The 16,597-nt window shown below is 34.8% G+C and overlaps 1 protein-coding gene across 1 annotated transcript; it reads right to left on the bottom strand.

The window, feature by feature from the left end:
• Positions 1–278: 278 nt before the first annotated feature.
• Positions 279–15,128, bottom strand: LOC128185036 (cell division cycle 5-like protein). Its single transcript, XM_052854702.1, has 20 exons — positions 14,976–15,128; positions 14,673–14,776; positions 14,350–14,511; positions 13,443–13,564; positions 13,190–13,286; positions 12,825–12,875; positions 12,486–12,562; positions 11,373–11,476; positions 10,948–11,027; positions 10,742–10,817; positions 10,185–10,349; positions 9,359–9,524; positions 8,776–8,909; positions 8,225–8,402; positions 7,795–7,919; positions 3,219–3,407; positions 2,504–2,701; positions 1,396–1,479; positions 907–1,035; positions 279–702 (listed from the first exon to the last, which is right to left on the bottom strand). The coding sequence occupies exons 1-20, from the start codon at positions 15,018–15,020 to the stop codon at positions 598–600; spliced, it is 2,391 nt and encodes a 796-aa protein (XP_052710662.1). The 5' UTR covers positions 15,021–15,128; the 3' UTR covers positions 279–597.
• Between the last annotated feature and the right edge of the window lie 1,469 nt (positions 15,129–16,597).

A 16,597-nucleotide genomic window follows, 5' to 3' on the forward strand; every position in this document is an offset into this window, starting at 1 on the left:
AAGCTCTGAACGACGATGATGTTCAACTACAACTATCAGCTAGCTGTGCCCTTTCATTAATTAGTATTTTCTGGGAGCACCTATCTAATGATGATCTAATGATGAGGCACAGTGTCATCCCCTTCCGTAACGATTTACAGTTTGCTGCCAGTGAAATCGGAAATTACAGATGCTCCGCATGAAACTCCAAAGGCACATACCATGCGTTTGTGTGTGTTTTGTTTGCTTTTGTTCACTTCTAAATTGATACACCTGTCCCAATATAAAAAAATTCAACATAAAAAAGGATCCACTTTATTTGCTTTGCAAAGTATGGATAATGTTATAACAATGAAGGTAGAGCATTCTTTCACAGAATGCAATCATATCATTTTCACCAAATTTGAGTGAAAAAAGTCCCATCAATATACAAATAATCACATTTTTATTACAAAACATTAGATTAAGATGTACATGTATGATATCTGTTCTGGATTTGAAGTCAAAAAGATTCACATTTCGTAGGCCATGTCACCACAGCAATGTCACATGTTACACAGACATGTCACCACAGCATTGTCGCATCAGTGAGGTGTTGCCACATGATGGTTCCGATCATCAGCTGTCGTAGATCAGAACATCTTTCTTGTATTGCATTTCTCCAAATTTCTTCTGTAGCTCTTTTTCTCTCTCCATTTGTCTCTGTACATCCTCAGTTAGGGACTAAAAATACAAAGAAAGTTTCAGAGACTGCACAACAGAACTATGATAAAAAAAAATTCAAAAACAGCAGACCCACTTTTATTGAATAGCAAAATATCATATACATATATACTGTCAATTCATTTTTAATGTGAGAATTTTATTTACACTTTTATTTAAGAGGCAAATTCTTGTACTCTCTTTTATGAAATGCAATGTACAAACCTCCATTCGTTTTGGTATGGCTCCAATCTCGTGTTTTCTGAGGTCCTCGAAGGTTTTGAACTCTACGAATGTCTGTTCTATTTGTTCATACAGATCATTGAGTTGCTTTACCAGGCCCTGAGATCTTGACTACAAATGAAAGAAAATCAACATTAAACTTAGCATTACAACATTAAATACTATTCCATGAACATGAATAATAAACACATCTTATAGAAATATGTTGTACCCACAGGAAAACAGACTCATTTTAAAAGATGCTTTGTTATTTGTCAAATGATTCTATACTCATTTACACATCCAAGCAACTTCAACATTTTACAATTAAATCCTTTCATTGTGACAGATTGCAAACAAAAGACAACGACATACTTTTTATTATATTTTAACAGAAGGAAATCCTTCAAATATTAACTGAACCATTAAAATTTTTTTTTAGGAAAGTCAAATAACTCTACATAATAACATTAGAGATTTTTCAACTTTTACCTGATAACCGCCTAACAAGATCTTTAGCTTCTTCTCCAGCTTAGCTGCTTGTTTAGCATCTTTGGTCATACTATTTCTGTTCGCCTTTTAAAAAGCAAAGAAATAAGTCAGTAAAACCAGAAGAACATTATTTTCAAAATATTTTTCATATCAATGTCAAGAATCAAATCTTATAATCTAGCACTAAACACTCTAGAAATGGATTTCTCTTAACGTCTCCTTCTATAGAAAGGTACATATTTATCAACAGAACAAACAAAGAAAATATACTTTCTTATGACTTATAATTGTCATACTGCTAGAAAATCTTCTTTCTTAGAAGTACAATTTCCACAGAAATCATCAAGTATTATTTGTAGGTTATAAATGTTATATACCCACATGCTTTTCTTTAGCCTATTATATGATATAGACATATATGATAGTTACACTGAGTAACAAGTGAAAAGCTGTCAATGTGACAGCAAACCGGATTTTCTTTAATGTGAACTGTATCCATAATCCATGTCAACCCGTATCCAGTGAAATGGAGTACCCTATATGCAACATTTTGCCAAAAAATGACTAAGTTCAAAAGCTAGTATTTTTTTCATAAATAATTAGAAATCAAAATCCTAGCAATATGCACACCTCTAATATATGTACAATTGATCTGCAAAAGAACAGCTTCCTATCTTGAAAACTGTAGGAGGAGTTATCCGTACAATGAGGGTACCCTATATGCAATATTTTGCCTAAAAATGACTAAGTTCAAAAGCTGGTATTTTTTCGATAAATTATCAGAAATCAAAATCCTAGCAATATGCACACCTCTGATATATGTACAATTGATCTGCAAAAGAACAACTTCCTATCTTGAAAACTGTAGGAGGAGTTATCCATACAATGAAGGTACCCTTTTGGCAGCCGCCCGCCCACCCGCCCGCCATTTTCACCATTTTAATAACCGGATTTTTCCGTTGGAAAACCCGGTTAAAAAAGAATAACTTACTATGTTTTTATCAAAGACCCTATTAGTTAAATCAGTTTTTTGTAGGGATTAAATAGAGCACATGCTCTAACATCATAGACATCCAGGTACCACCAAGACATGTAGCTTCTTCCCTACCTCTAGTCGTTTGTCGAGGGACTCGATCCTGTCCTTTTTGCTGGCCAGGTTGGCGCGGGTGTAGCGGTTCTGGGAGGGGAGGTAGAGTACCTGGGAGTAGCACTCCTCCCACACCTGGGAGTAGGACTCCAGGGACAGGTCGCCATGGTTCATTCCCACCTTCACCACCCCCATCTCCTTCTTCAGCAGCTTCTTGGCCTTCAACATAAACATAATTTACAAACTAACCAAAATCAGCTGCAACTTAATTTGACAATTTACCAGTGATAACCTGCTTGAAGTTGACTTAATCCTTTGATTATAAATTTAACTTTAACCAAAAATGCAGGTGACAATAATGGACCATTTTTTCTCACACCAATAAAATATAATTAACCTTAACAATGAGGAACAATTTTATTTTACAGCAATTATGATTTGTGCAATGAAAAATTTTTTTGATATCAGTAAATGATATTATTACAATCAACAAAATTATCATTTTGTACATGCACAAAAACTGATTCTGTATGTCACAAAGACCTTTCTGATAAAAACTTCACATCTAAGCATGAAACAAAATAATTAAAATTGAAATTCATTCAAATCAAAATGTACAGCCCTTATATATTTCCTGCTTTTTAAAAGACTAAAATCATGAAAAACATGATCTCGTTGAAGATTTCATCCATAAAACTGACCACAAAATCTACCACATCTGTTTTACTATCCCCACCTGTTCTAGGTCGTCCTCCGTGAACTTATCGTACGGATGCTGCTGTAGATAGGACAGATGCTGAGCCTGTGAGGTGACATTTTTCTGGTTCTTCTTGCCTGGTCCCATACCCAGCTGTCCAGGAGTGGGTGTGTGTACAGCATCAAAATGCTGCATCACCAACATCTCCTTCTTGATTAACTCTTCAGCCTGATCAAAAAATGAAGTAAAATTAATTCTAATTTGGTCTCTTTCAATAACATTTACATTCGTCCAATATTTTTTTATTATTACAGTCAAACTTCGTTATCTCGAACTAGGTGGGGCTGTTGAAAAACTTCGAGATATCCAAATATTCGAGATATCGAGGGAAAAATACTTTTAAAACATAGGTAATCATAGATTACTAAGCTCACCGAGACGGAGCATCACCCTTATGAGACATCACCTTCATAAGACCACCTTTATCATTTTATATGAAAATCATACTTTATGATCTTGGATATTCATGGATTCTGTTTTGACAAAATATCGTATATCATCTGATAAATTTTTTTTATGATAATCATATGTTAATATGTTAATCAATACAATGATATAAAATTAAATATTGCATCATGTCATATTTCTAATATAATATTTATCATATAATAAATAAAATTCCGTAATAAACAATAATGAGACTTGATATTGTAACGTATGATATGACATTGTATTGTGTTATACCTTATTGTATTTGATCACATAATACAATATCATAAAATATAATACAATATAGTATCATATTACAATATCATATTACATAATACATCATAACACTGACACATGATATTATATTGTATAATATAGAATGATATTGTATTGAATGACACTGAAACATATATATGATACATTATATGATATTATATCATATAATACAATATAATTTGATTCCAACATTGTATCTTATCAAATGATACAATATTATGTGATATGGTAAAATATTATAAAATACATTATTATATTATACATATTGCATCATATGACACAATAAAATATATTACAATATCATATAATACAATTTCATGTGATATGATAATATATCATATAAACCAATATCATATCATACAATATCGTATGATACAATATTATATAATATAACACTATCATATAATACAATTTCATGTGATATAATTCTATATTACTGAAACCAATATCATATTATACAATATTGTATGATACAATATTATAGAATATACAATATTGTATCAAAGGATACAATATAATATTTTGCAATATCTTATGTAATTGTATCATGTGATAAAATAATAAATTAAAAATACAATATAATATTATACAATATTGTATCATAATATACAGTACTATACATAACAATACCATGATACATAATCATATCATAAAATATCAAAAAAATTGATACAATATCATATCGTATCGTATAACTGTTTATAATATAACATATGATATCATATTGTTTCATATCAAACAATATTGTTTCATATCATACAATACAGAGGGTTCCGCTTAATCTGATAGTCTGTTTGTCAGGCAAAAATTATCAGATTAACCGATTATTAGATAAACCAATTTAGCGTTTTTGTGGTATTTAATTTTGGTATAGAATAAAATACAACTTGTTTCAATACATAATTTATCAACAAACAGATATAATCTGTTTCTCAATAGTTTATAATGAAATAATTTATCTTGCATTAGCAATGAAATAGCATTTTAGTCGTTATTTTGTTTGTAAATGCTCAAAAGAAAATGTTTCCCTTCTTCACTATTCATTACGATGGTTTCAGAGTGGCGGCCATTTTAACAGGAAGTGATAAGGGCTAACTGTCTAAACATTCCCTCTTTTCACCTGGACAATTTATTTTAATTCTTTTTCTGGTATAGTAGAATGCTCTTAAATAATTAATTATGCATGATAACAAATTATTTGAATTTTATTCATTAAGTTTTCTACCCCGATGTAAAATTGAGAGTAATCAGAATTTCCTCGATTTCACATGTTCCCAAGCACTTTTGATTCAGAAATTACATGTTTAAATAATGCTTAATGGTGCAAGCCTAGCATGAAATTAACACAGGCAATTAGTAAATGAAAAAACAGTAAAATGTGTACACAGGTAAGGTCAGTCCTGTGTGCGGTCATCCGGAACAACTATCGATGTCGGTAGCTTTCATCTTACGAAGAAGTGAGCCACCCGTGTGTGTTGAAGTGAAACTAATGCCCTGTAAAGAGTTACTGTGTACACAAAAGGGGTGTCAACTAATAAAACAAAGGAATAGAGGTGTTAGATGGTGGGCTGAACTATCGATGTCGGTATCTTTCATCTACCGACCAGCTGACCATCTGTGTGCGTTGAGCTGTGACTAATCCCCTGAAGCACCGTTATTTGCAAGTTTTAGGCACGTGCCAAGCTGTTTAAACAGTGAGAGGTAATACACGAGGTGTGGATATGGTGGAAGAGATGTGAAAACGTTAACTGATATTTGATCGGCCGACAGAAATCGTATCAGATTAACCGAAAATGACATTTTTTTCAATCAGATTATCAGTAGAAATTACAAAGGCTTATATAGCAAATGGATCGGTGTTTTGAGTTTATATCAGATTAACCGAAATATCACATTAACCGGGATCAGATTAAGTGGAACCCTCTGTACTTTATCATAGGAATCATGTTATATCATTTATCAACAAACACATCTATCTATCGAGCTGGTTTGAGTGAGGTAGGAGATTTCTTTAGCATCCTTGATAATGGAGATCAGGCTCTGCTTCTGAAGCAACCTCTGCATTTAATTTATAATAAAGTTAAACAACTATGCAAGCTATCATCTATAAAACATGTGACCTGTTCCAAAAAACTAAACCTCATCCAGCATCCGAAACCTATGGCTCAGATTCAGCATTCAAGCCCTTCAGGTGCATTTGTATCATAAGACGCATCATCCATGCAATTTTGGTGAAGTTTGGACCAGTAATAAGTAAGATATCATCATCAGAGGGCACTAGCAATTAAAACCTTAACTTCCTCCAGCATCCGCAACCTATGGCTCAGATTCAGCATCCATGCCTGTCAGGTGCATCTGTATCATAAGACACACCATCTATTCAAGTTTGGTGAAGTTAGGACCAGTAATAACTAAGATTTATTTTTTAGCATCCTTGATAATGGAGATCAAGCTCTGCATCTGAAGCTACCTCTGCGATTCATTCATATTACAGTTAAATCAACTATGCAAGTTTGAAATAGTACTATCATCTATTAAACATGTGACCTGTTCCTAAAAACTTAACTTTATCCAGCATCCGAAACCAGACTATGCATTCAAGCCTGTCAGGTGCATCAGTATCATAAGACACACCATCCATGGAAGTCTGGTGAAGTAAGGACAAGTAAAAACTAATAACTAAGATATCATCATCAGAGGGCACCTGTTTCAAAAACTTTATCTAACCAGCTCTTAAAACCTTAACCTCCTCCAGCATCCGAAACCTATTGCTCAGATTCAGCATTCAAGCTTGTCAGGTGCATCAGTATCATAAGAGGCACCATCCATACAAGTTTGGTGAAGTTAGGACCAGTAGTAACTAAGATATAATCATCAGAGGGCACCTGCAACAAAAAGTTATCCAGCTCTAAAAACCTTAACCTCTTCCAGCATCCGAAACCTATTGCTCAGATTCAGCATTCAAGCTTGTCAGGTGCATCAGTATCATAAGACGCACCATCCATACAAGTTTGGTGAAGTTAGGACCAGTAGTAACTAAGATTAATCATCAGAGGGCACCTGCAACAAAAACTTTAACCAGCTCTAAAAACCTTAACCTCTTCCAGCATCCGAAACCTATTGCTCAGATTCAGCATTCAAGCTTGTCAGGTGCATCAGTATCATAAGACGCATCATCCATACAAGTTTGGTGAAGTTAGGACCAGTAGTAACTTAGATATTGCTATCAATGGGCACCCGCAACAAAAACTTTAACCTGCTCCAAGAACCTTAACCTCCTCCAGCATCCGAAACCTATAGCTCAGATTCAGCACTCAGGCTTGTCTGGTGCATCAGTATCATAAGGCACACCATCCATGCAAGTTTGGTGAAGTACAGACCAGCAGTAACTAAGATACTGCTATCAAAGGGCACCTGCAACAAAAACTTTAACCTGGTCCAACAACCTTAACCTCCTCCAGCATCTGAAATTTAGGACCCAGATTCAGCATCCAAGTCTTTCAAGTCCATAAGTAGGTCCAGATGCATCATCCATGCAAGTTTGGTGAAGATAGGACAAGTAATAGCTTAGATACAGGACCTGCAACAAAAACTTTAACCAGGTCCAGACGCCGACGCCGACGCCGAGGGTATAGCATAAGCTCTCCTTGACTTCGTCTCGGTGAGCTAAAAAGGTGGTTGGGACTTAAAAATTAATTACGACAAATCCATTGTATTCAAGATATCGGTGTTCGAGATATCGAAGTTTAACTGAACTTCTTTTATTTGTTGGGCCCCTTGACTTGGGATTCATAATATAACATTACATAATTAAAAGAAAAACAGTCCCTATGATCACTGTAAGACCTACCCTCTGGAGTTCGTTGATGGGTGGGTCCCCGGGGCCTGTGACCCTCAGGATGTGATTGTTGACGTCAGCGGGGCGGGGCAGGTCCCTCTGTACAGACTGTGACCGTAGTCTCATCTCCTTCTGTCCTGTTCATACACACAAAACGGATGTTATTGTTGAAATGATTTAAACTACAATCTTTAACATTTCTTTCAGTAAGACTACTAAAACAGTGATTTTACAATGTTTCTTTTCTAAAACATTCAGATGACCTTTACTTTTAATTTATATTTAAGTTACAGTACCAACCTTTTCTCAAATGAACGGTAGACATTAACTCATGAACAAACTAATTTATCAAACTACAATCAGGTTAAGCTAAGGCATGTCACACATTTTTATGAACACCAATGCTTTCTAGCACTTTCTTCAATAAATCCTTATAACCTACGTTTGGCCAACTGTTCAGCCTCCGACTGTTCGTCGAGGTCCGCCTGATCAGCAATAAACTGTTCCCCCTCATTCGTCTCGTCCATGTCTTCCCCGAGGTCTTCCACCACAATTTCGTAATCGTTCTTGGGGCGCGGCAGACCAGCCAGACCCTGGCGTAGCTGCTCCTTCATGTCTTTCTATAAAAGGTCAGAAAACATACGTACTCCTTTATCATCCACCAAACAATAAACACTGTACAGCTACTTAGATAATTAACTAACAAACTACCACCAGCCTATTGCTGGATCCTGGAGAAGCTGCTCCTTCATGCATTTCTGTTATTTTACAGAGGCATACAATCTTCATTATCATCACCAACAGACTTATTTAATTCTGATTGTAAAGAGCTCACTGACTGTTAAAACAAATTTGCATTTACTAAATAACATATGCTGCCTACATCACAATATGATGCACGTGCAAAACATATTAATCTGCTTGATGCGACTTCAGAGTTCCAAAACAATGGTCTTATCAGTGAAACTAGCCTATTGTTAGAGCTTCGTGTACCTGATAGAACTTGTCGTTGATTGGAGCATCAAAGTCCTCTTCCTGGTTGATGTTCAGTTTGTCCCTGGCCGGGGTACGGAGCGGGGTCTGTCCAGCCACTCCCATCCTGGGGGTCATTCCTCTCGGAGTCATACCTAGGTCAGCAAACAGAAATAATCAATTCAAGCTAAATGTAACATTTATTAACAAGCTGATGTATTTTTTTTGCTGTTTTCAAGATTTGAAAGGGGAAAAAAATTGCACGGTAAAATATCATACATTTACTTTGAATAAATAAATACTATGTAAAAATATCAATTCAAAACACCATGGAAACATCCTTTGCCCTGAAATTGTGAAAAATACTTTAAAAGTTACTTTCAGTTTCATAAAGTATTACAGACAGAAGGATACTAGATCTGTCTACATCCTTCACTTTATCACTCAGACTCCATGCCATTAAACTTTGACAAGCTTTATTTTCTATGTAGTCTCACTTTTACAAAAACAATATATATATATATATGCAGTTAAAATGTAAGACTAAGACCACGACTGGTCTTGTCTATGGCCAAACCCTAAAATGATCATAAAACTAACAAACCTTGTCCTCCTGGGGTGTGCATGGGGGTCCCTAGTACAGTGTTGGGGGTCTGTGCTACAGCGTGCTTGGGGGTGACTCCACTGAAGTCCGACTCAACGAGGGGCGTGTTCAGTCCTCCCTTCAGTGGAGTATCCACCACACTGAGGGCCATCAGATTCTGAGCCTCCTGTGACCAAAATATCATAGAAATAACCATCAATTCAATCAGCAGAAAATAGTCATTAATACAATCAGCATAAACATGCATAAAAGAGGAAAATATATCAAACTGGAGCACAAAAGGAAATAAAATCATTTCTCAATTATCACAGTTTATGAGTAGTAAGATAAAATATGGTATTATCATAAAAAAGTTATGTAAACCAGATATTTTACATGTTCAATAGATATCAACACTTCCTTCTCACACAAATTAATCATCATGGATGTTTTAACCCATCATTTAAATCAAAGGCTGGAACGGCCACAAAGGCGTCGAGCTGACATTTTCTTTTATATAGAATGATATATATATCAATAATTTGAATTTCTGTACTGTACTAAAAGTCTTATATCAAATAATATAAGAATAAGTTTAGTTGAATAAAAGGAATACAAATCTTGTAACACGTTTAATACTTCAAGGAACTTATTTTTTATGCGCATTAAAAAGGCGGTGCAGAGCATGAATTTTTGGACGATTGCCAATCAAGACGATCGCTAGAAGGCTGCCGAGCATTAGCTCGACACATTAAAAATGATGTGCGTAAGTACTTATTTTACAGTACCTTACACGAATTAAAAACCGATACCAACAGATTAACAAACAATCTATAGGATAACATACCTGTAGCACAGTGTCTTGCTGAGCAGGTGTGCGGGGGGTTCGCAGGTTGGCTACCCCCGGGGTGACGTTGTAGTCCTGTAGTAGGGCCTGACTGGCCGTGTTACCTCCTCCGGTCTCTTCCGCCTGCTGCCGGGCATACTCACTTGTCTGACCTACTTTTACGACCTATTTAACAGTGAGTTAAAAAAAAAAATGTACAGATATCTACATTATCATACATACAATAAGTAATCTTCCTGTTTAATAGTGAATAAGATACAAAATACACAGATATCTACAGCTACATGCATGCAAAATGTGAACTTCAATAATTCTTTTTTTCTCATCAAATAAAATAGGCAATATTTCAATTTTAAATAATAATGTTTGATTGGTTTTTCATGGCACTGCTTTTTTTTTTTTTTTACAGAAAAACACAAATCAATGACAAATGTAATCAAAATGAGACATACTCTGTAAATGACAATATCATTACAGAATTGTAAAAAAAATCAATGTACATTAATATTACTACATGCATTAAATTAAGTATCAAAACAGTCTCATTTATTAATTACCTCCTCCAATTCTTGATCTGAAATTTGTGGAGCTGGTAAAACAAGCTTACTTCTCTTCTTCACTGGTTCTTGAAAACTACGAAAAGAGTGAGTCATGGTATGAATATCAGTCTTGTTCCATTCTAATCAAACACAAGCCAAGTGCCCCTGTCAATGAATCAAAGATATTTATAAATATATAAGAATCCATTCAATATTGGTCTTACTTGCTCTGACTTGCAATAGCTCCTGGCAAATCGTTTTCTTTTCTCTTTTTCTGTTTCTGTTTATCTTTCTTTCTATCCCGCTGCAAAAAAATATTGTATAATTATACAGTCAAACATCTTTATCTCAAACTAGATGAGACTGTTTAAAACCTCCGAGATACTCAAGTATTCAAGATATCAAGGACATAATACTTAAAAAATAAGTTGTTGGGACTTACAAATCACTTTGACATATCCATTGTGTTTAGGTTATCAGTGTTCAAGATATCAAAGTTCAACTATACATGTAAATATACAGAACATAAGTAAAGAACTGTAATCAAACCTAATACATCCAAAATGAAAGAATACACAAATAATTCAATGCAGTAAAAAAAAAAGGACCTTAATAATTAATCGTGGCATTAAACATTTTTTTTATTTACCTCCTCCTTATCAGTTCTGCGCTCTCCTTCCAAATTCTGTTGACGCAGTCGTTTGAAGTTGGGCTCCTCAGCCACGTAAACTTCTTCGGATGTATCATAGAACCCTGTTAAGAAGAAAACAGCCATGTAATCAAAATTTGTTAATTCATTGCATTTCAAAATAGTAAATCCTGGAGTTTCAATTAAGAAAATTGAGTGATTACAATAAAATTTACATTATCTTGGCAAAACTCACTTTTAAAATTCAAAATATAGAATATTTTTTGGAAAAAATTTAATACGTCTGTAATTCGGTGCATTTCTAAACTTATTTTTATCAATGTGTTGTAGATAACCCTTCCTTTTAAAACATTTTACAAAATATATAGTTGGAAACCAAAATTCAAAACATATAATATTTTTTGGAAAAAATTTAATACGTCTGTAATTCGGTGCATTTCTAAACTTAATTTTATCAATGTGTTGTAGATAACCCTTCCTTTTAAAACATTTTACAAAATATATAGTTGGAAACCAAAATTCAAAACATATAATATTTTTTGGAAAAAATTTAATACGTCTGTAATTCGGTGCATTTCTAAACTTATTTTTATCAATGTGTTGTAGATAACCCTTCCTTTTAAAACATTTTACAAAATATATAGTTGGAAACCAAAATTCAAAACATATAATATTTTTTGGAAAAAATTTAATACGTCTGTAATTCGGTGCATTTCTAAACTTAATTTTATCAATGTGTTGTAGATAACTCTTCCTTTTAAAACATATTACAAAATATGAAATAACTAAAATGAAAACGCCAATCAAATTATAGATTTGTGTACATTTTTACAGTTTTAGAGTTGAGTAGACCCAGCAGCATGATATTCAAAGTGTTCTGGACACAACTTGTCATATACTTTGAAATATCATGCTCATTACCTTCTCATATTTATCTCTATATATTTTTACTATTGACTACATCCTATCAGATTTGATTAAGACTTATAGTATGAAATACTGGTATGTAGTTTATTTCCCAGTACTTTCTGGGAAATACCAGTATTTCCCACTGTCCTGGGAAATATGTGTATTTCCCACTTTTTTCCAACCCTACTTTATACATGTAAATACCTGGAGCAGGCTTCTTCTCAAAAGGAATTTCAGCATTGTAGTCCACTCCTCTTTTCTTTTTCTTCTGTTTCTTTATTCTGTAGTTCATAAGATCAGTTTCTCAACCAAAATCCATTAAACTTAATCAATACACAATTCCCTGGTGTCTGAATAATTAAATGTATTGAGTCATACTCTTTTTTTAAAATATATTTGCCGCCCTTCTTTCTTGACCACTTTTGACAGGAAATAAACAACATAGATTTTTTTCATCATAAATTCATTTCTTTTGAGATTATCTATACACAGTTTTTGCTTTTTCAGACAAGAAAATTATACTTTAGTTCAAACTATACTTACTCAATCCCTGCTGCCCGCAGTTCTCTTCTTTTCTGCAGCGCAGCCAGACGTCTGAAAAAAATCACACAAATAAAATATACAATGTATTCTTGTCTTTAATGAAAATTTCCATATGTGTATATAACAGACGGGGATATAAATAAAGTACCAAACAACAAAATTCATTTAATTTCCAAAGCAATTATCTATAAATAAAATCATCCAATAAATTTTTTAAACTCTGAAAAAGACAGGTCTCTTTAACTTGCTATTCAGTTTTTAACTTGGAATTAACAAGTATTTTTCCCATCAATTTTTACCCCTGTTTTTGCAATTTAACAGCATCAATAGCCTCAAGATCTGACTTGTAAATCCTGAGTCAATACCTTGCTTCTTCCAGCTGTTTTTCTCTAGCTTTCCGTTTTGCTTTTTTGCCCTGTGTGTTGGCCAAACGTGCTCTTGCTTCAGACAGCATCTCAAGTTCTAAAGAATTTATTCACACATAAACACAAAGAATTCAACAACAAAAATTAAACAGACATAACACAACTCAGTTTATTGATATACAAGTTTTTATAATTGAGACTATATGATTGAAAATTGGACATGTCAGCTTATCAGCTTATCGTATTAAAGTACCATCTTCATCCATGTCAATGGGATCTGGTTTGGCTGGCTTGGTTTCCGGATTTGGATCAATTTCACCCGGCTTCAGCTTCCTGGGGTCACCCTCGCTGTCATCTCTGTTCTGGGCTTTGTCTCTGTGTAGAAAGATGCATAATAGATATGGACTACTCTTCAATCCACTTCACATACCAATACATCCATAAGACAGTTTTACGTATTTCATTTTGTTGTTGAATTAACAGATTACAGTTTACCATTTTACAATTTTTATCATTGACAATATTAAGGAAGATGGAGGTTGAGAGAAACAAATAAATACTGGTATGCTGTGATTGAGTATATCAATTGATAAATCAACTCTTATTTGGTACGAAAAAGTTTTGCAACAACATTGTCATTGCAAATATTTCTCTCTGCCAATTAGTCATCAAATGTCTATAGTATTTTCCAGATAATCTACATCTTCATCATGAAAATTGGGTCACGGCAACTACTTTATCTCTGACTGGGAAATAGCAAAATAAAGTCATCACAATCAAAAGTTGCTTTCCAGTGCTAACTAAATGAGAATTTTTAAATCTTCCAGATAGGATTTTCTAACAACTCCCAAATGCGTAAACAAAAACAATTTTGAATCTTTCTCAATTTACCCATAAACTTAACGATATGATACTGTGGAATCATTAAAATTCGTGGGGGCCAATTTTCGTGGATTGTGACTTTTTTGTTCATTCGCGGGGAAGTAATTTCGTGGATGCTTCGGTCACTGTTTCAGTAACAAAGATAACTGTTTCTAAAATTGTTTTCGTTGAGGTTTTAAATTCGTGGGGGAGGGCTACCCACGAATACCGCGAAAATTGAGCCACCACGAATTCTAATGATTCCACAGTATTTAGGATACAGTGGCAATAAATCTTACAGGAGATATTCATAGTGCTCAAGACACTGGGCTGCTGTTCTCCCTACGATAGGGGCAATGGTTCTCCACTGGGTGGGCATCAGCTTGGCCAAATGTAACAACTTCTCCTCCTCCTCTCGACTCCATTCTGTCTTCTTAATGCTGGGGTCCAGCCACTCAAACCTGAAAGACAGGTCAAACAAATGATCATCACTGACTGATGCTACAAATCTGATAAAGAAAATGTTCCCTTTAGCTTATCTCAGTTTTGGGTATGTACATGCAAGTGCATTTAAGTCCCATGTGTCCACTGCATAAAAAACTCTTACTATCATTTCTCTTACCATCTAGCTTTGCACTGTTTTGCAGATTTCCTATGCAGTAAAGACGCAATTCTTGCCCATTGGTTCTTGCCATATTTCATAACAGCTGCTTTGAGAATTTCATCCTAAAAATAACATTGATAAAATGTCTCACAATAAATAAACTTTGTAAACATATAAATAACTTGACTAAAATAAGTAAACTGGTAAACTTGGTCATTATGATAACGAGAAAATTCGAGATATATTGAACATAACCAAGAAAGTTTTGCTAAAATCATGTGATAACAAGTAAAATTTCTGCATTTTGTACAAACGATTTACCTCTGTATTTCTCCACACGCCACCTTTAATCATAATACGCGGCATCTTGAAAGTTTTGTTGTAAAATCACTTCAAGCCTCAAGTTTCTTGAAAATATAAACAATATGGCGCTTTATCCTCGTTTTCGCTTCGACGTATACACAACGATTTGGTCCCTGTGTAATTCGGCCTATGGATATTCCCAACCGGAACACATGCTCCACCTTGTCGAGAAACGACTTGATATTCGGTCTTATAATTTTGAATAAGCATCATGTGTAGTAAAATTCAAGTTCAAAATACTGATAGAAATAAATATGAGGATTTTTAATACATGTAGTCTTTTGCTTTCTTCTCTTTTTCTTAGAAAGGGGCGGGGGCGGATCAGAAACCGAGATTGTTACACTCGTAGCATCGGGGGGGGGGGGGGGGGGGGGGGGGGGGGGGCAGGGGATTTAATTTTATATATAAAAAATTTAATTATCATGGAGTTGCCCCCCCCCCCCCCCACTTTTTTGGGAGTATGTAAAAAAAATGATATAAAAATAAGGGAATTATGAGTGAAATTGAAGTTATATTGAAGTTATAGATATACTACTACCCCCCCACCCCCCCCCCCACCCCCCCCCCCCACGCACACACACGGATTAAGATTTTGAAGATTTTGGAAAATTCCAAATTCCCTTTTTTTTTTTGCTTGTCAAGATTTTTTGGACGAGTCTGCCCCCCCCCCCCCCCCTCTTTCAAAAACGATGCTACGTGCCTGAAAAGTAAATTAAAAGCCCGTTTTTTATATAGATCACATTCATCATTTTGTATGTCTATTCCTTTTAAACATTCATTATCTATGCATAACAAGACACGGAGTCTCGATTACGTTGCTCAGATTTTGAAGGGTTTTTTTGAAAGGGAGGGGGGTAAAGGTTAAAAAAAAAAAAACTCAGAGAGCTGGTCGCAATTTTATTTTACCCGCTAGACCCCATCTCACCTCCAATCATACATTAGGATCTCCATTTTTTAAGTAGGCTATTGATTTGAAAAAAAGTATAATTTGAACCCGCATTTAATTAAAAGACTATACCTCCTACTCATGCCACAGTATAACTTCTGGATCCGACACTATTAGCAGTCAGCAATTAAGCGATGATTCTAAAATGCTAATACTCTGCAAACTAGATCTACCAACATCCCAACCACGCTCTCTCTCGTCGACTTCTTGTTCCTATACTTACATACAGAAAGCATGTGACATCACCTGATACATGAAAGCTTGTGACATCACCTGATACACGAGAGCTTGTGACATCACCTGATACATGAAAGCTAGCTTGTGACATCACCTGTTACACGAAAGCTTGTGACATCACCTGATACACGAAAGCTTGTGACATCACCTGATACATGAAAGCTAGCTTGTGACATCACCTGTTACACGAAAGCTTGTGACATCACCCGATACATGAAAGCTAGCTTGTGACATCACCTGATACACGAAAGCTTGTGACATCACCTGATACATGAAAGCTAGCTTGTGACATCACCTGTTACACGAAAGCTTGTGACATCACCTGATACATGAAAGCTAGCTTGTGACATCACCTGATACACGAAAGCTTGTGACATCACCTGATACACGAAAGCTT

Source organism: Crassostrea angulata, chromosome 5, assembly GCF_025612915.1.
Source record: "Crassostrea angulata isolate pt1a10 chromosome 5, ASM2561291v2, whole genome shotgun sequence".
Classification (NCBI taxonomy): Eukaryota; Metazoa; Mollusca; class Bivalvia; order Ostreida; family Ostreidae; genus Magallana; species Magallana angulata.

Bases quoted from the DNA above. Each gene is read 5' to 3' on its own strand.
- LOC128185036 (XM_052854702.1), bottom strand. From the start codon at position 15,020: ATGCCGCGTATTATGATTAAAGGTGGCGTGTGGAGAAATACAGAG. The intron at 11,477-12,485 runs GTATTTACATGT...TCTTCTTAACAG, and splicing joins TGAGAAGAAGCCTGCTCCAG to GGTTCTATGATACATCCGAA. The intron at 10,350-10,741 runs GTAATTAATAAA...ACTGTTAAATAG, and splicing joins CAGATCAAGAATTGGAGGAG to GTCGTAAAAGTAGGTCAGAC.